At 45.2% G+C, this 12,637-nt stretch overlaps 1 protein-coding gene across 8 annotated transcripts in view; it reads left to right on the forward strand.

Annotated features, from left to right (window-relative positions):
* Positions 1-12,637, forward strand: part of ltbp1 (latent transforming growth factor beta binding protein 1) — a 136,581-nt gene that overhangs the window by 106,261 nt on the left and 17,683 nt on the right. For all 8 annotated transcript variants that reach the window (XM_086258230.1, XM_086258234.1, XM_086258231.1 and 5 more), the window contains 4 exons: positions 4,829-4,951; positions 7,411-7,536; positions 7,616-7,744; positions 10,427-10,555. In XM_086258230.1, the coding sequence (XP_086114356.1) occupies positions 4,829-4,951; positions 7,411-7,536; positions 7,616-7,744; positions 10,427-10,555 (507 nt within the window). The remainder of the gene's footprint in view (positions 1-4,828; positions 4,952-7,410; positions 7,537-7,615; positions 7,745-10,426; positions 10,556-12,637) is intronic.

Genomic DNA, 12,637 nt, shown 5'->3' on the forward strand with positions numbered 1-12,637 from the left:
GTCAAAAATAGTGAGATATCTTGCAGAGGGATGCAGCAGTCTCAAAATTGCAAAGCTTCTGAAGCGTGATCATCGAACAATCAAGCGTTTCATTCAAAATACTCAACAGGGTCGCAAGAAGCGTGTGGAAAAACCAAGGCGCAAAATAACTGCCCATGAACTGAGAAAAGTCAAGCGTGCAGCTGCCAAGATGCCACTTGCCACCAGTTTGGCCATATTTCAGAGCTGCAACATCACTGGAGTGCCCAAAAGCACAAGGTGTGCAATACTCAGAGACATGGCCAAGGTAAGAAAGGCTGAAAGACGACCACCACTGAACAAGACGCACAAGCTGAAACGTCAAGACTGGGCCAAGAAATATCTCAAGACTGGTTTTTCTAAGGTTTTATGGACTGATGACATGAGAGTGAGTCTTGATGGGCCAGATGGATGGGCCCGTGGCTGGATTGGTAAAGGGCAGAGAGCTCCAGTCCGACTCAGACGCCAGCAAGGTGGAGGTGGAGTACTGGTTTGGGCTGGTATCATCAAAGAGGAGCTTGTGGGGCCTTTTCGGGTTGAGGATGGAGTCAAGCTCAACTCCCAGTCCTACTGGCGCCGAGTATGGCAGCCTCGTCGCGAGCTCCCCCAAGCAACGGCTTTCTTCTGTGTTTAATTTTACTTTTCCTTTATTTTTTCACGAGCAGCACATGTCTCCTTGTGTACGACCGACAAACCTTACTGGACATAAAAGACGGTCTTTCTTATAACTTTCCGGAGTTCAAGTTTTGCAACACGGACGCTCCGTTTGCAGACCCCCCATTCATCTCACCTGAGACGCCTTTGTTCTCTGGCCCTGGAGGCCGCAAACGCCGACGCAGAGGGAGAAGATCTGGCGTTCTGGTTCGACTGAGACGGCGCACTTACAGACCACCGTTACCCAGTTTATTACTGGCTAATGTGCAGTCTCTGGAGAACAAGCTGTGCGAGCTTCGGGCACGGATCTCATTCCAGCGAGAGATGCGGGACTGCTGCGTGATCTGCCTCACAGAAACCTGGCTATCGGACAAAGTACCGGACTCCGCAATACAACTGCCGGGGTTCTCTGTGCACCGCGCGGACAGGTCACAGGATCTTACTGGGAAAAGCAGAGGCGGTGGTGTGTGTTTCATGATCAACAACAGCTGGTGTGATTATGCGAACGTGCACCCGGTCAAATCCTTCTGCTCACCGGACCTGGAGTACCTGATGATTAAGTGCCGGCCATTCTGGCTACCGAGGGAATTTACAGCAGTGATTATTACGGCTGTTTACATTCCCCCACAAGCCGACACTGACCGAGCACTCAGGGAACTGTACAGCGCGATCAGCAGCGAGGAAACCGCACACCCAGAGGCAGCGTTTATCACAGCCGGAGACTTTAATAAGGGAAACCTGAAGAAAGTCTCACCAAAACTCCATCAACACATCCTTTTCAACACACATGGAAACCGGCAACTCGACCACTGTTACACCTCTTTCCGGGATGCGTACAAAGCCCTCCCCCGCGCCCCATTCGGCCAATCAGATCACCGCTCCATCCTGCTCCTGCCCGCCTACAGGCAGAAGCTGAAACAGGAAGCTCCAACCCGGAGGGCGGTGCACTGTTGGACGGACCAATCGGAGTCTGCGCTGCGGGACTGTTTTGATCACGCGGACTGGGAAATGTTTCACGTGGCCGCCAGAGACATTGATGAATACACAGACTCAGTCTGTGGATTTATCAGGGAATGCGTGGAAGATGTCGTCCCATCCAGAACAGTCAAATCCTTCCCAAATCAAAAACCCTGGATTAACGGAGATGTTCGCGCGGCACGGAACACCGCCTTTGCCTCCGCGAACACATCGGACTACAAACACGCACATTACCAACTCCGGAAGACGATCAAAGCAGCCAAACGTGAGTACAGGGACAGGGTGGAGCAACAGTTTGACAACCCTCGGAGTATGTGGCAGGGACTAAACACGATCACAGACTTTAGAGGGAAAACCAGCACACCGCAGACCACGGCCTCTCTGTGTGAGGATCTAAACGTATTCTACGCTAGATTCGACACAGCGAACACCATGAGACCGGACAGTGTGCGCACCGCGGATGACGTCAGTGCGCACACTGTGTCTGAGGAGGATGTGCGGAAGTGCTTCAGGAAGGTGAACGCACGCAAAGCTACTGGTCCGGACGGGATTCCCGGCCGCGTCCTCAGGTCATGCGCGGCTCAGCTGGCTGGAGTGTTCACGCACATCTTCAACCTTTCCCCCTCTCTGTCGGTAGTCCCAGCCTGCTTCAAAATGGCCACCATCGTCCCTGTACCCAAATCCTCCACCATCTCCTCATTGAACGACTGGCGACCTGTAGCCCTGACCCCCATCGTAAGCAAATGCTTCGAGAAGCTGGTCAGGGACTTCATCTGCTCTGCACTACCCGACTCACTGGACCCTCTACAGTTCGCATACCGCCACAACAGGTCCACTGATGATGCCATAGCCCTGACACTACACACTGCCCTGTCACACCTGGAGAAGAGAGACACGTATGTGAGAATGCTGTTTGTAGATTACAGCTCAGCATTCAATACCATCGTTCCCTCGAAGCTGGACAGGAAACTGCAGGATCTAGGACTGAGCAGCTCCCTCTGCAGCTGGATCCTTAGCTTCCTGTCTGACAGACGCCAGGTGGTCAGACTGGGCAGCATCACCTCATCCCCCATCACACTGAACACTGGTGCTCCACAGGGGTGTGTACTGAGCCCTCTCCTGTACTCACTCTACACCTACGACTGCACAGCCACTAACAGCTCCAACATCATTGTGAAGTTTGCGGACGACACTACAGTGGTGGGTCTTATCACCAACGGTGATGAGACGGCTTACAGGGAGGAGGTCAGCGCCCTGACCCACTGGTGTCAAGACAACCATCTCACCCTCAACGTCGCAAAGACAAAGGAGTTGATAGTGGACTTCCGGAGGTGCAGAGAAGTACACACCCCCATCACCATCAGCGGCGCTGCTGTGGAGAGAGTGAGCAGCTTCTGGTTCCTTGGCGTACACCTGGCTGAGGATCTTACGTGGTCAGTACACACAAACAAAACAGTAAAGAAGGCGCAGCAGCGCCTCTTCTTTCTCAGGAGACTGAAAAGATTCGGCATGAGCCCCCGCATCCTCAGGACCTTCTATCGCTGTGCCATTGAGAGCATCCTCACTGGATGCATCACCACCTGGTATGGCAACAGCACCGCCTACAACCGCAAAGCTCTCCAGCGAGTAGTGCGGTGCTCTGAGCGGATAATTGGAGGTGAGCTTCCCTCCCTCCAAGACATCTACAGGAAGCGGTGCCTGAGGAAAGCGGGGAGGATCATCAAGGACTCCAGTCACCCCAGCCATAAACTGTTCAGACTGCTTCCATCAGGAAGGAGGTTCTGCAGCATCCGGTCCCCAACCAGCAGACTGAGAGACAGCTTCTTCCATCAGGCCATCAGACTGCTGAACACTTCATAGACACCTCAGCTTCACTACTGGAACTTCAACATTATGCACTACACACTGTATATAAATGCCACTTGTTTTGCACATATTCAACTCTGTATATTTTATATATTTTATTATTATTATTATTATTATTTTATTTTTTTACTATTTAATTTGTAAAAATGTGTATACACACACACACACACACACACACACGTAGGAAAATATTTAGTATACACATCCAGAAATGCATACACTATTATATATTGTACATATATTTATTAGTTTCAGGTTGGCCATTCTTGTATTTTGCTCGTTTGTGTTGTTGTGTTTGCACATCTCTGTTGCTTGTGGGGCTCGCACACAAGAATTTCACTCGCATGTGCTGTGCCAGTGTGCCTGCACATGTGATGTGACAATAAAAAGTGATTTGATTTGATTTGATTTGATACTGCCAGTTTCTGGAAGACACCTTCTTCAAGCAGTGGTACAGGAAGAAGTCTGCATCCTTCAAGAAAAACATGATTTTCATGCAGGACAATGCTCCATCACACGCGTCCAAGTACTCCACAGCGTGGCTGGCAAGAAAGGGTATAAAAGAAGAAAAACTAATGACATGGCCTCCTTGTTCACCTGATCTGAACCCCATTGAGAACCTGTGGTCCATCATCAAATGTGAGATTTACAAGGAGGGAAAACAGTACACCTCTCTGAACAGTGTCTGGGAGGCTGTGGTTGCTGCTGCACGCAATGTTGATGGTGAACAGATCAAAACACTGACAGAATCCATGGATGGCAGGCTTTTGAGTGTCCTTGCAAAGAAAGGTGGCTATATTGGTCGCTGATTTGTTTTTGTTTTGTTTTTGAATGTCAGAAATGTGTATTTGTGAATGTGGAGATGTTATATTGGTTTCACTGGTAAAAATAAATAATTGAAATGGGTATATATTTGTTTTTTGTTAAGTTGCCTAATAATTATGCACAGTAATAGTCACCTGCACACACAGATATCCCCCTAAAATAGCTAAAACTAAAAACAAACTAAAAACCACTTCCACAAACATTCAGCTTTGATATTAATGAGTTTTTTGGGTTCATTGAGAACATGGTTGTTGTTCAATAATAACATTATTCCTCAAAAATACAACTTGCCTAATAATTCTGCACTCCCTGTATAAATCAGTGCGCTCACTGTTTTCACTGTATGTGAAGAAACACTGCAGACAGTCGGTCTCAACCAGTTTGTTTGCTTAAATAATTATTCATTGAGAGAAGCCCCTCAGCACACTGTTCATCTGCTGTGTGAGAAATCCATGCAAGTTTAACCCTGTTGTTTGTGTTGTTTCAGATATAGATGAGTGCCAGGATCAGAGAGTCTGTGTCAGAGGCCACTGCCAGAATACTGAAGGCTCCTTTTTCTGTGTGTGTGGGCCAGGCTTCAGACTATCGCCAGCTGGAGACCAGTGTGATGGTATGATATTTTGTTATCTTTACCCATATAATTGGAGCAGAAATGGCTGAAATCTTTGTCATCTATAAGCTGTAGATTTTTAAGATATTAAGCTATATTGCTTAATATGGTTTCTTCAGATTTTTTTCCGAGGTCCCCAAAGTCCTACTATGTTGTTGCAAAGTTTGTAGATATCAATCTGTGCATGCAGGTGGGTAACAAAGTTTTTATTGATTTTTTGACCTTCTCCCAATTTTCACCAAAAATATATCAGCTCAAGCTGATATAACAACAAAATTTAAATATGATATTTTGAGGACCTCTAACAATCAGACAGACAAACAAATGGAAGCAGTTACATATTCCCTCCATTTCATGGGAGAATAAATAAGGTGAAACTATATGCATTCTGCATTAGTACTGTAGTTTTGGAATCTGATTTGATGTTTTATTTTGAGGCAGAAGTTGGTGTAGAGATCAGAAGATACAGTTTTCAGTAGCAAGCTTAGTTAGCCTTGAATCCTTAAACTGTATGGATGCAACATGGAGGCATAAATGTCTGCTAATTAGTGACCCACAACTGTCAATCAAGGGAGCCTTTATAGCATAACAATATCCGAATGGGCGACTTATTAATCATCAACTGCAGGGTTGTTATACATGGAGAATCTATCCATAGAGGTCAAAATTGTTATACCAAGTACTTACTTGATTTTTTGATTAAAACTTCACCCCCGTTACCCTTGACGACGCTTTGTGCAGTGATACCTTTTAGTGCATGTGCTTCTTCTAGACCATGTTGAAAAAGTATCTTTTAAGCTTTAATTTCATTTTAGGGAAACGATAGAAGTCACAGGTGTCCAGATTTGACAGAAAGAGCTGGTAGGTCATGGAAATTGTCGTGATAGAACATCCAGCCACCTTCTGGCAGCATTTCAGATCCTTTGTATAAATACTCTGTCTTCGATGTCTCATAACATGGCTGAAGAACACATCATCACAATGTCTCCAAAAGTTGGACGTAGCGTTTTGTGGGAGAAATGTTTCGTCACTCATTCAAGTGACTTCTTCAGTCTCAGCTGACTGCAGGTTTCCCCAATCTTATAAACAGTACATTTGCATAATGACTGAACCCAGCCCACTGAAGGAACAATGGGCTGGGAGGTCACTTCCTTAATCTTAATATGCAAATTCTCATGACCATTGATCAACAACCACTAACCAAAACCCACTGACCAAAGACCACTGATCAATGGCCATGAGTACCATTCACAGAGTTGGTGAATGGCTGCAATCACAGCATTGTAAGATGGTGAAAGATGTACCCTTAAGCCCCCTCCTCGATTCAGAGATGGTCTTTCCCTTTCCACGTAAATGGCCTCCTTGACTCCGCGCTCAAACCAGCGTTCCTCCCTGTCCAGGATGTGTACATCCTCATCTTTGAAAGAGTGTCCACTGGCCTGACGAGGTGGCTCTTCTCTGTTGTGCCGTCCGCTTCGCCAGAGGTTGTTTGGTTTCCCTGATGTATAAATCCTGACAATCCTCCTGGCACTTAACAGCGTACACTATGTTACTCTGTTTGTGTCGGGGGACCTGATCCTTGGGCTGGACCAATTTTTGGCGCAGCATGTTTTGGGGTTTAAAAGCCACAGAGACACGGTGTTTAGAAAAAATGTGTCTCAACTGCTCCGATACTCCTGACACATATGGGATCACTACAGGGGTCGCTTGGGCAGCGGTTGTCCTTCTCTCTGACCTCCCAGCCCATTGTTCCTTCAGTGGGCTGGTTTCAGTCATCATGCAAATGTACTGTTTATAAGATTGAAACCTGCAGTCAGCTGAGACTGAAGAAGTCACTTGGATGAGTGACGAAACATTTCTCCCACAAAACGCTACGTCCAGATGAACAGATTCAACTTTTGGAGATTTACTTTCCTGGATGATTGAGAATGCATCAAGACATCATTACAATGATTTATTTACCTGAAAGTTTTGTTCTTGCCCTGGCCTGTGGGCAGCTTGTTCACCGTTCTGCTACCACTTGCTGCTGCAACATTCAAATAGACAATGGGCAGCACGGTGGTGCGGTGATTAGCACTGTTGCCTCACCGTGGTCTTTATGTGTGGAGTTTGCATGTTCTCTGCGTGCTTGCCTGGGTTGTCTCTGGCTTCCTCCCACAGTCCAAAGTCATGCAGTCAGTAGGGTTAGGTTTATTGGTAACTCTTAATTGCCCGTGAGTGTGAATGGTTGTCTGTCTCTATGTGTTAGCTCTGTGACAGACTGGCAACCTGTCCAGGGTGTAATCTGCCTATTGCCCTGTGGTAGCTGGGGTAGGCTCCACCCTCCCCCCCACGACCTTGACAGGGATAAGCTGTCCGGGTCGGGACGGATGTATAATAAGGATTTGATCAAATCTGTCAAAATAATCAGAACATATCACTTTAATCAAAAAACCTGTGTTGTGTTATTGATGTTTTAGATGTGAATGAGTGCACAGAGGAAGTCAGGCCATGTAAGGAAGTGGGAGAGTGCGTCAACAATCTGGGCTCCTACACCTGTACCTGCCCACAGGGGTACCGGCAGATCAATGGCACCATCTGCAGTGGTAAGCTGCTTCTTTAAACAAAGGATGTAGACTCGTTGTATGGAATGACACAAACTCTGTTCACGCTGTGTGTTCGCAGATGTCGATGAGTGTGCCGACGACACAGAGCTGTGTTCCCCTCATGGCAAATGTCTCAACACAGAAGGATCGTATCTGTGTGTGTGCGACAGTGGATTCACTGCTAGCCTCCACATGCCATCCTGTGATGGTAAGATGCAATGGCACTGACAAGGCACACATATACGATGTAAACATGCTGTTTCCAAGCAACCAGATGTTTAATGAATGTGATTATTGTTGCATAAAGCGCTCTAAATGCCCAGGTAGAACCAGTCCATTCACCATGACTAATATCTTCCATATAAATGTTTAAGTGTAGTTTTCCTATGTAAATTCTCCATACTTCCCCAAATTACCAGAATTAAATGTTTTAGGTGTTGGGCTGCTGATGGCATGTGATGAATGAATAATGGTAAAAATGGTAAATGGCCTGTATTTATATAGCGCTTTACTAGTCCCTAAGGACCCCAAAGCGCTTTACATATCCAGTCATCCACCCATTCACACACACATTCACACACTGGTGATGGCAAGCTACATTGTAGCCACAGCCACCCTGGGGCGCACTGACAGAGGCGAGGCTGCCGGACACTGGCGCCACCGGGCCCTCTGACCACCACCAGTAGGCAGTGGGTGAAGTGTCTTGCCCAAGGACACAACGACCAAGGCTGTCCAAGCCGGGGCTCGAACCGGCAACCTTCCGATTACAAGGCGAACTCCCAACTCTTGAGCCACAATCGCCCCCGAATACTTTTATTATAAAAAAAAATGTAAAGATAAATTCCCCTTATTTAGTGTTTTGGTGATGGCGGTGGACAGCACTCCCAAAGGTGTTTTTAGTCCTACATCCAGTGACTGTAGAGGCCATAGAATAATATTTACATCTTACATTTCATGTGAGCACTCATGCCCTCTGGTTGGGGGCCATGTTTTCCTGGAAGAAGCCACTCCCATCGGGACAGAAATGGTACATGGACCCACACCATGCCAGCATAACACACAAATTCTAGTCACTGTAGGAATCAGAGTTTCATGATTTCAAAATCTACCCATCAAGATCATCTCCGTGTGCACCTCCACACTGCTGCGCTTCATTTGGATCACTGTGTGCATGATCTGCTCGCAAGTAGCGCAATGACACAAACTGCAGATACATTTGACACAATTTGTATCTGCATTTGAACTCTTTGTTGACAGTCAGCTTGCAGGGGATAAATTTGGAGGTAAAAAGCAACGAGGACACTTCCAATTGTGCTCCTGACCTTACCTTTGTGCTTGGATACTGTGTTTTAATTTGACCCAGCAGATGGTTTTTGCTTTATGTCCAACTTTGAGGTCTATGGTGAAATTGCAAATGTGCTCAGAATAGGACTTCTGTGAAGTATTCTAAAAGTAGCAACAGATCTAGGAGCGGTCTAGAAGTATGTAAGGAAGTGCCATTAAAGGCCAAATTTAAAATCAAACATGGTTTTGCTTTCATTTCTTTTTTCATATTGTGTGTGTGTCTGTGAACCAGCTTCATGAGATCATCAAATGCAGGCTTTCCAACAGTTTCCAAACAGAACACATGTCCTACAGTTCCCACATATGCTGAGCATATGTGGATGGCTTTTCCTTCATTCTACAGTCCAACTCAACCAAAATCTATCTAATGGACCCTAGGTCATGTATGAGGTGGCAGTCTTATCTTTCTTTTATGTGCTTCAGTGAGCTAGTTTCAGCGTTCAATAGTTTTTAACCGTGAAGAAACGTTCTGGAACTTTTCTGGACCGACTTGACTTGATGCACTGTTGTTAGCTTCTACCCTGCTATACTCCAATAAGTAATACTGCCTGAGCTTATTTTTTTATCTTGTCTGCCCTCTAACTTCTGTTCTGTAAACATTTGAATAATTTTGCATTTACATTTTTTTAAATAATTTAGAAGTCTGTCTATTTTAGTATTTTCCTCTGGTACAGATGAATCTTGTTGCATAGTTCAACTCTACTGTTAGCGAGAGGGTCTCCCTGACACGATAAATGAAAGATGACATGCTGTTGTTGTATGTTGTGGATTGTGTATTCCCTGCTTTAACTGAGAGGTGGGTACTTGTGAACTTGAGAAAAGGTTAAATAAATATTTTCCTTTGTTCACCTACATTTGTAATATGCGTTTCTTGCTCAGTTACAGTAGATCAGCCAATTCCAAAGCTGTCATTACTTTCAGATGACTGTTTATTAAAGTGGGCTTCTCAGTCTTTGCTTCAGTATCAACACTGAACTACATACAATGTTCAAAGTGTTACTGCCATTGTTGTTAAGTATGCTCTCTTTATGTGTGTCCATAACTCCATGTCTCTGAGGAATTTTTTTCATGTTTTCATACTTTCTGCACCGGGGCAGGAGTCATGGCCTCTGTGGTCATGAGGTTTAAATGCCTTCTGCTGTCTTATAGAAAAACAGAGAGAAAAGAGAAACATGAGAGAAAAAGTGGACGGAAGACGGAAGCTGTTGAGCCTGCTGTCTAGACTAGGAGGGAAATGTGTTGCTTCTTGCCTCATGATTTATGCAGGGGGCTCAGACTCAAGTGTCTGGGTGTCTGCTTTTATGAAGCCTGTGTGTGTGTGTGTGTGTGTGTGTGTGTGTGTGTGTGTGTGTGTGTCAGAGTGCAAACATTGTAGAAATATTTGATTTTCATAAAACTACAATGGAGTTGTTCTGCAATGAGATGATTGCCTCTACAGTAAGATGTCAGAAAGCAAAGATAATATTTTATGGAGTGATGTAGAGTCAAGGCTGGAGAAAGTCACGAAAAAGAAATAAAAAATTGATGTTGTTTATTTGGTTTTCAGATATTGATGAGTGTGGACTCAATGAGACAATATGTGGCCCCCACAGCTTCTGTGAGAATGGACTGGGTTCTTACCAATGCCTCTGTGAGCAGGGCTACCAGGAGTCATGGGATGGCGAAGGCTGTGTGGGTAAGTGTGTGAGCTTTGGTGTATATCAATCAATCGATAAGGCTTTTAGAGCTGATACTGATTGCAAGTTGTATATTAATAACGTGCTATGATGGGAAGCTGCCATCCAAAACTGTGCAACTGATTTAGATATCTTAATATGTCATAATGACTATGTCAAATACAAAGGATCACGAAAATACAAAGGAGACACTGAACAGAAAAAAACCTTCAAGAACACAAATTTGACTGACAAATTTACTACAAGAGCACCTCAACAGATTTTTGAAAGAAGTGACCAAAATGTAATGGGGCCTTGATTTGCCCATGCGCCACATTTCTACCAAGATTTTGCATAAATGATTTTGCTTGTTTTTGCACTGAAAACTTGCCCTTATTGGCCTTAGTTGTGTTTCACAATGAGAAATACATGAGTGTTGATGGGTGCTGGTTGTTTCTCAGGACTAACTGGGCCCATGCAACTCCAAACTCGTTACTGTTAAAGGTGACTTCCACTATCATAACCCTGGCAGAAAGATTCACATACAGGTACATAAAAACCCCAATGCACAGCAAACATAAAATACAGTAGCAGAACTACCAAAGTACAGTATGTGCTTTATACACACTTAAACACACTTCTCGTCTGTCCTTTGGCACTACTGCTCGGTCCCACCCTTTCAGTCCGGCCAGCTGCCTCCTCTTTCCTGCCAAACCATCACTGTGCTGTGGCTAGCAAAGATGGACTCACACACACACACACACACACACACACACACACACACACACACACACACACACACACACACACACACACTCCTTAAAAACCAACGGTGATGGTTTACCGCTAACCATTCAGAATGTGTGTCTCCTCTCTGGCTTCCTTCTCCTCTTGTCTTCTTATGTTAAATTCAGTTAGTTCAATTCATAGTTATTTATTCAGGGTCAAATGACAACAACAGTCACCTTCTTTAATTTTCATATACAACCTTCGATCACTTTTATTCTGGAAACTTTACAGAAGTACAGGGAGTGCAGAATTATTAGGCAAATGAGTATTTTGTCCACATCATCCTCTTCATGCATGTTGTCTTACTCCAAGCTGTATAGGCTCGAAAGCCTACTACCAATTAAGCATATTAGGTGATGTGCATCTCTGTAATGAGAAGGGGTGTGGTCTAATGACATCAACACCCTATATCAGGTGTGCATAATTATTAGGCAACGTCCTTTCCTTTGGCAAAATGGGTCAAAAGAAGGACTTGACAGGCTCAGAAAAGTCAAAAATAGTGAGATATCTTGCAGAGGGATGCAGCAGTCTCAAAATTGCAAAGCTTCTGAAGCGTGATCATCGAACAATCAAGCGTTTCATTCAAAATACTCAACAGGGTCGCAAGAAGCGTGTGGAAAAACCAAGGCGCAAAATAACTGCCCATGAACTGAGAAAAGTCAAGCGTGCAGCTGCCAAGATGCCACTTGCCACCAGTTTGGCCATATTTCAGAGCTGCAACATCACTGGAGTGCCCAAAAGCACAAGGTGTGCAATACTCAGAGACATGGCCAAGGTAAGAAAGGCTAAAGACGACCACCACTGAACAAGACACACAAGCTGAAACGTCAAGACTGGGCCAAGAAATATCTCAAGACTGGTTTTTCTAAGGTTTTATGGACTGATGAAATGAGAGTGAGTCTTGATGGGCCAGATGGATGGGCCCGTGGCTGGATTGGTAAAGGGCAGAGAGCTCCAGTCCGACTCAGACGCCAGCAAGGTGGAGGTGGAGTACTGGTTTGGGCTGGTATCATCAAAGATGAGCTTGTGGGGCCTTTTCGGGTCGAGGATGGAGTCAAGCTCAACTCCCAGTCCTACTGCCAGTTTCTGGAAGACGCCTTCTTCAAGCAGTGGTACAGGAAGAAGTCTGCATCCTTCAAGAAAAACATGATTTTCATGCAGGACAATGCTCCATCACACGCGTCCATGTCCTCCACAGCGTGGCTGGCAAGAAAGGGTATAAAAGAAGAAAAACTAATGACATGGCCTCCTTGTTCACCTGATCTGAACCCCATTGAGAACCTGTGGTCCATCATCAAATGTGAGATTTACAA

The sequence above is a fragment of the Aulonocara sp. 'chitande type north' Nkhata Bay genome, linkage group LG13 (genome assembly GCF_057382095.1).
Source record: "Aulonocara sp. 'chitande type north' Nkhata Bay isolate Kocher_YH1m ecotype deep benthic linkage group LG13, A_spYH_male_GT1.1, whole genome shotgun sequence".
Lineage (NCBI taxonomy): Eukaryota > Metazoa > Chordata > Actinopteri > Cichliformes > Cichlidae > Aulonocara > Aulonocara sp. 'chitande type north' Nkhata Bay.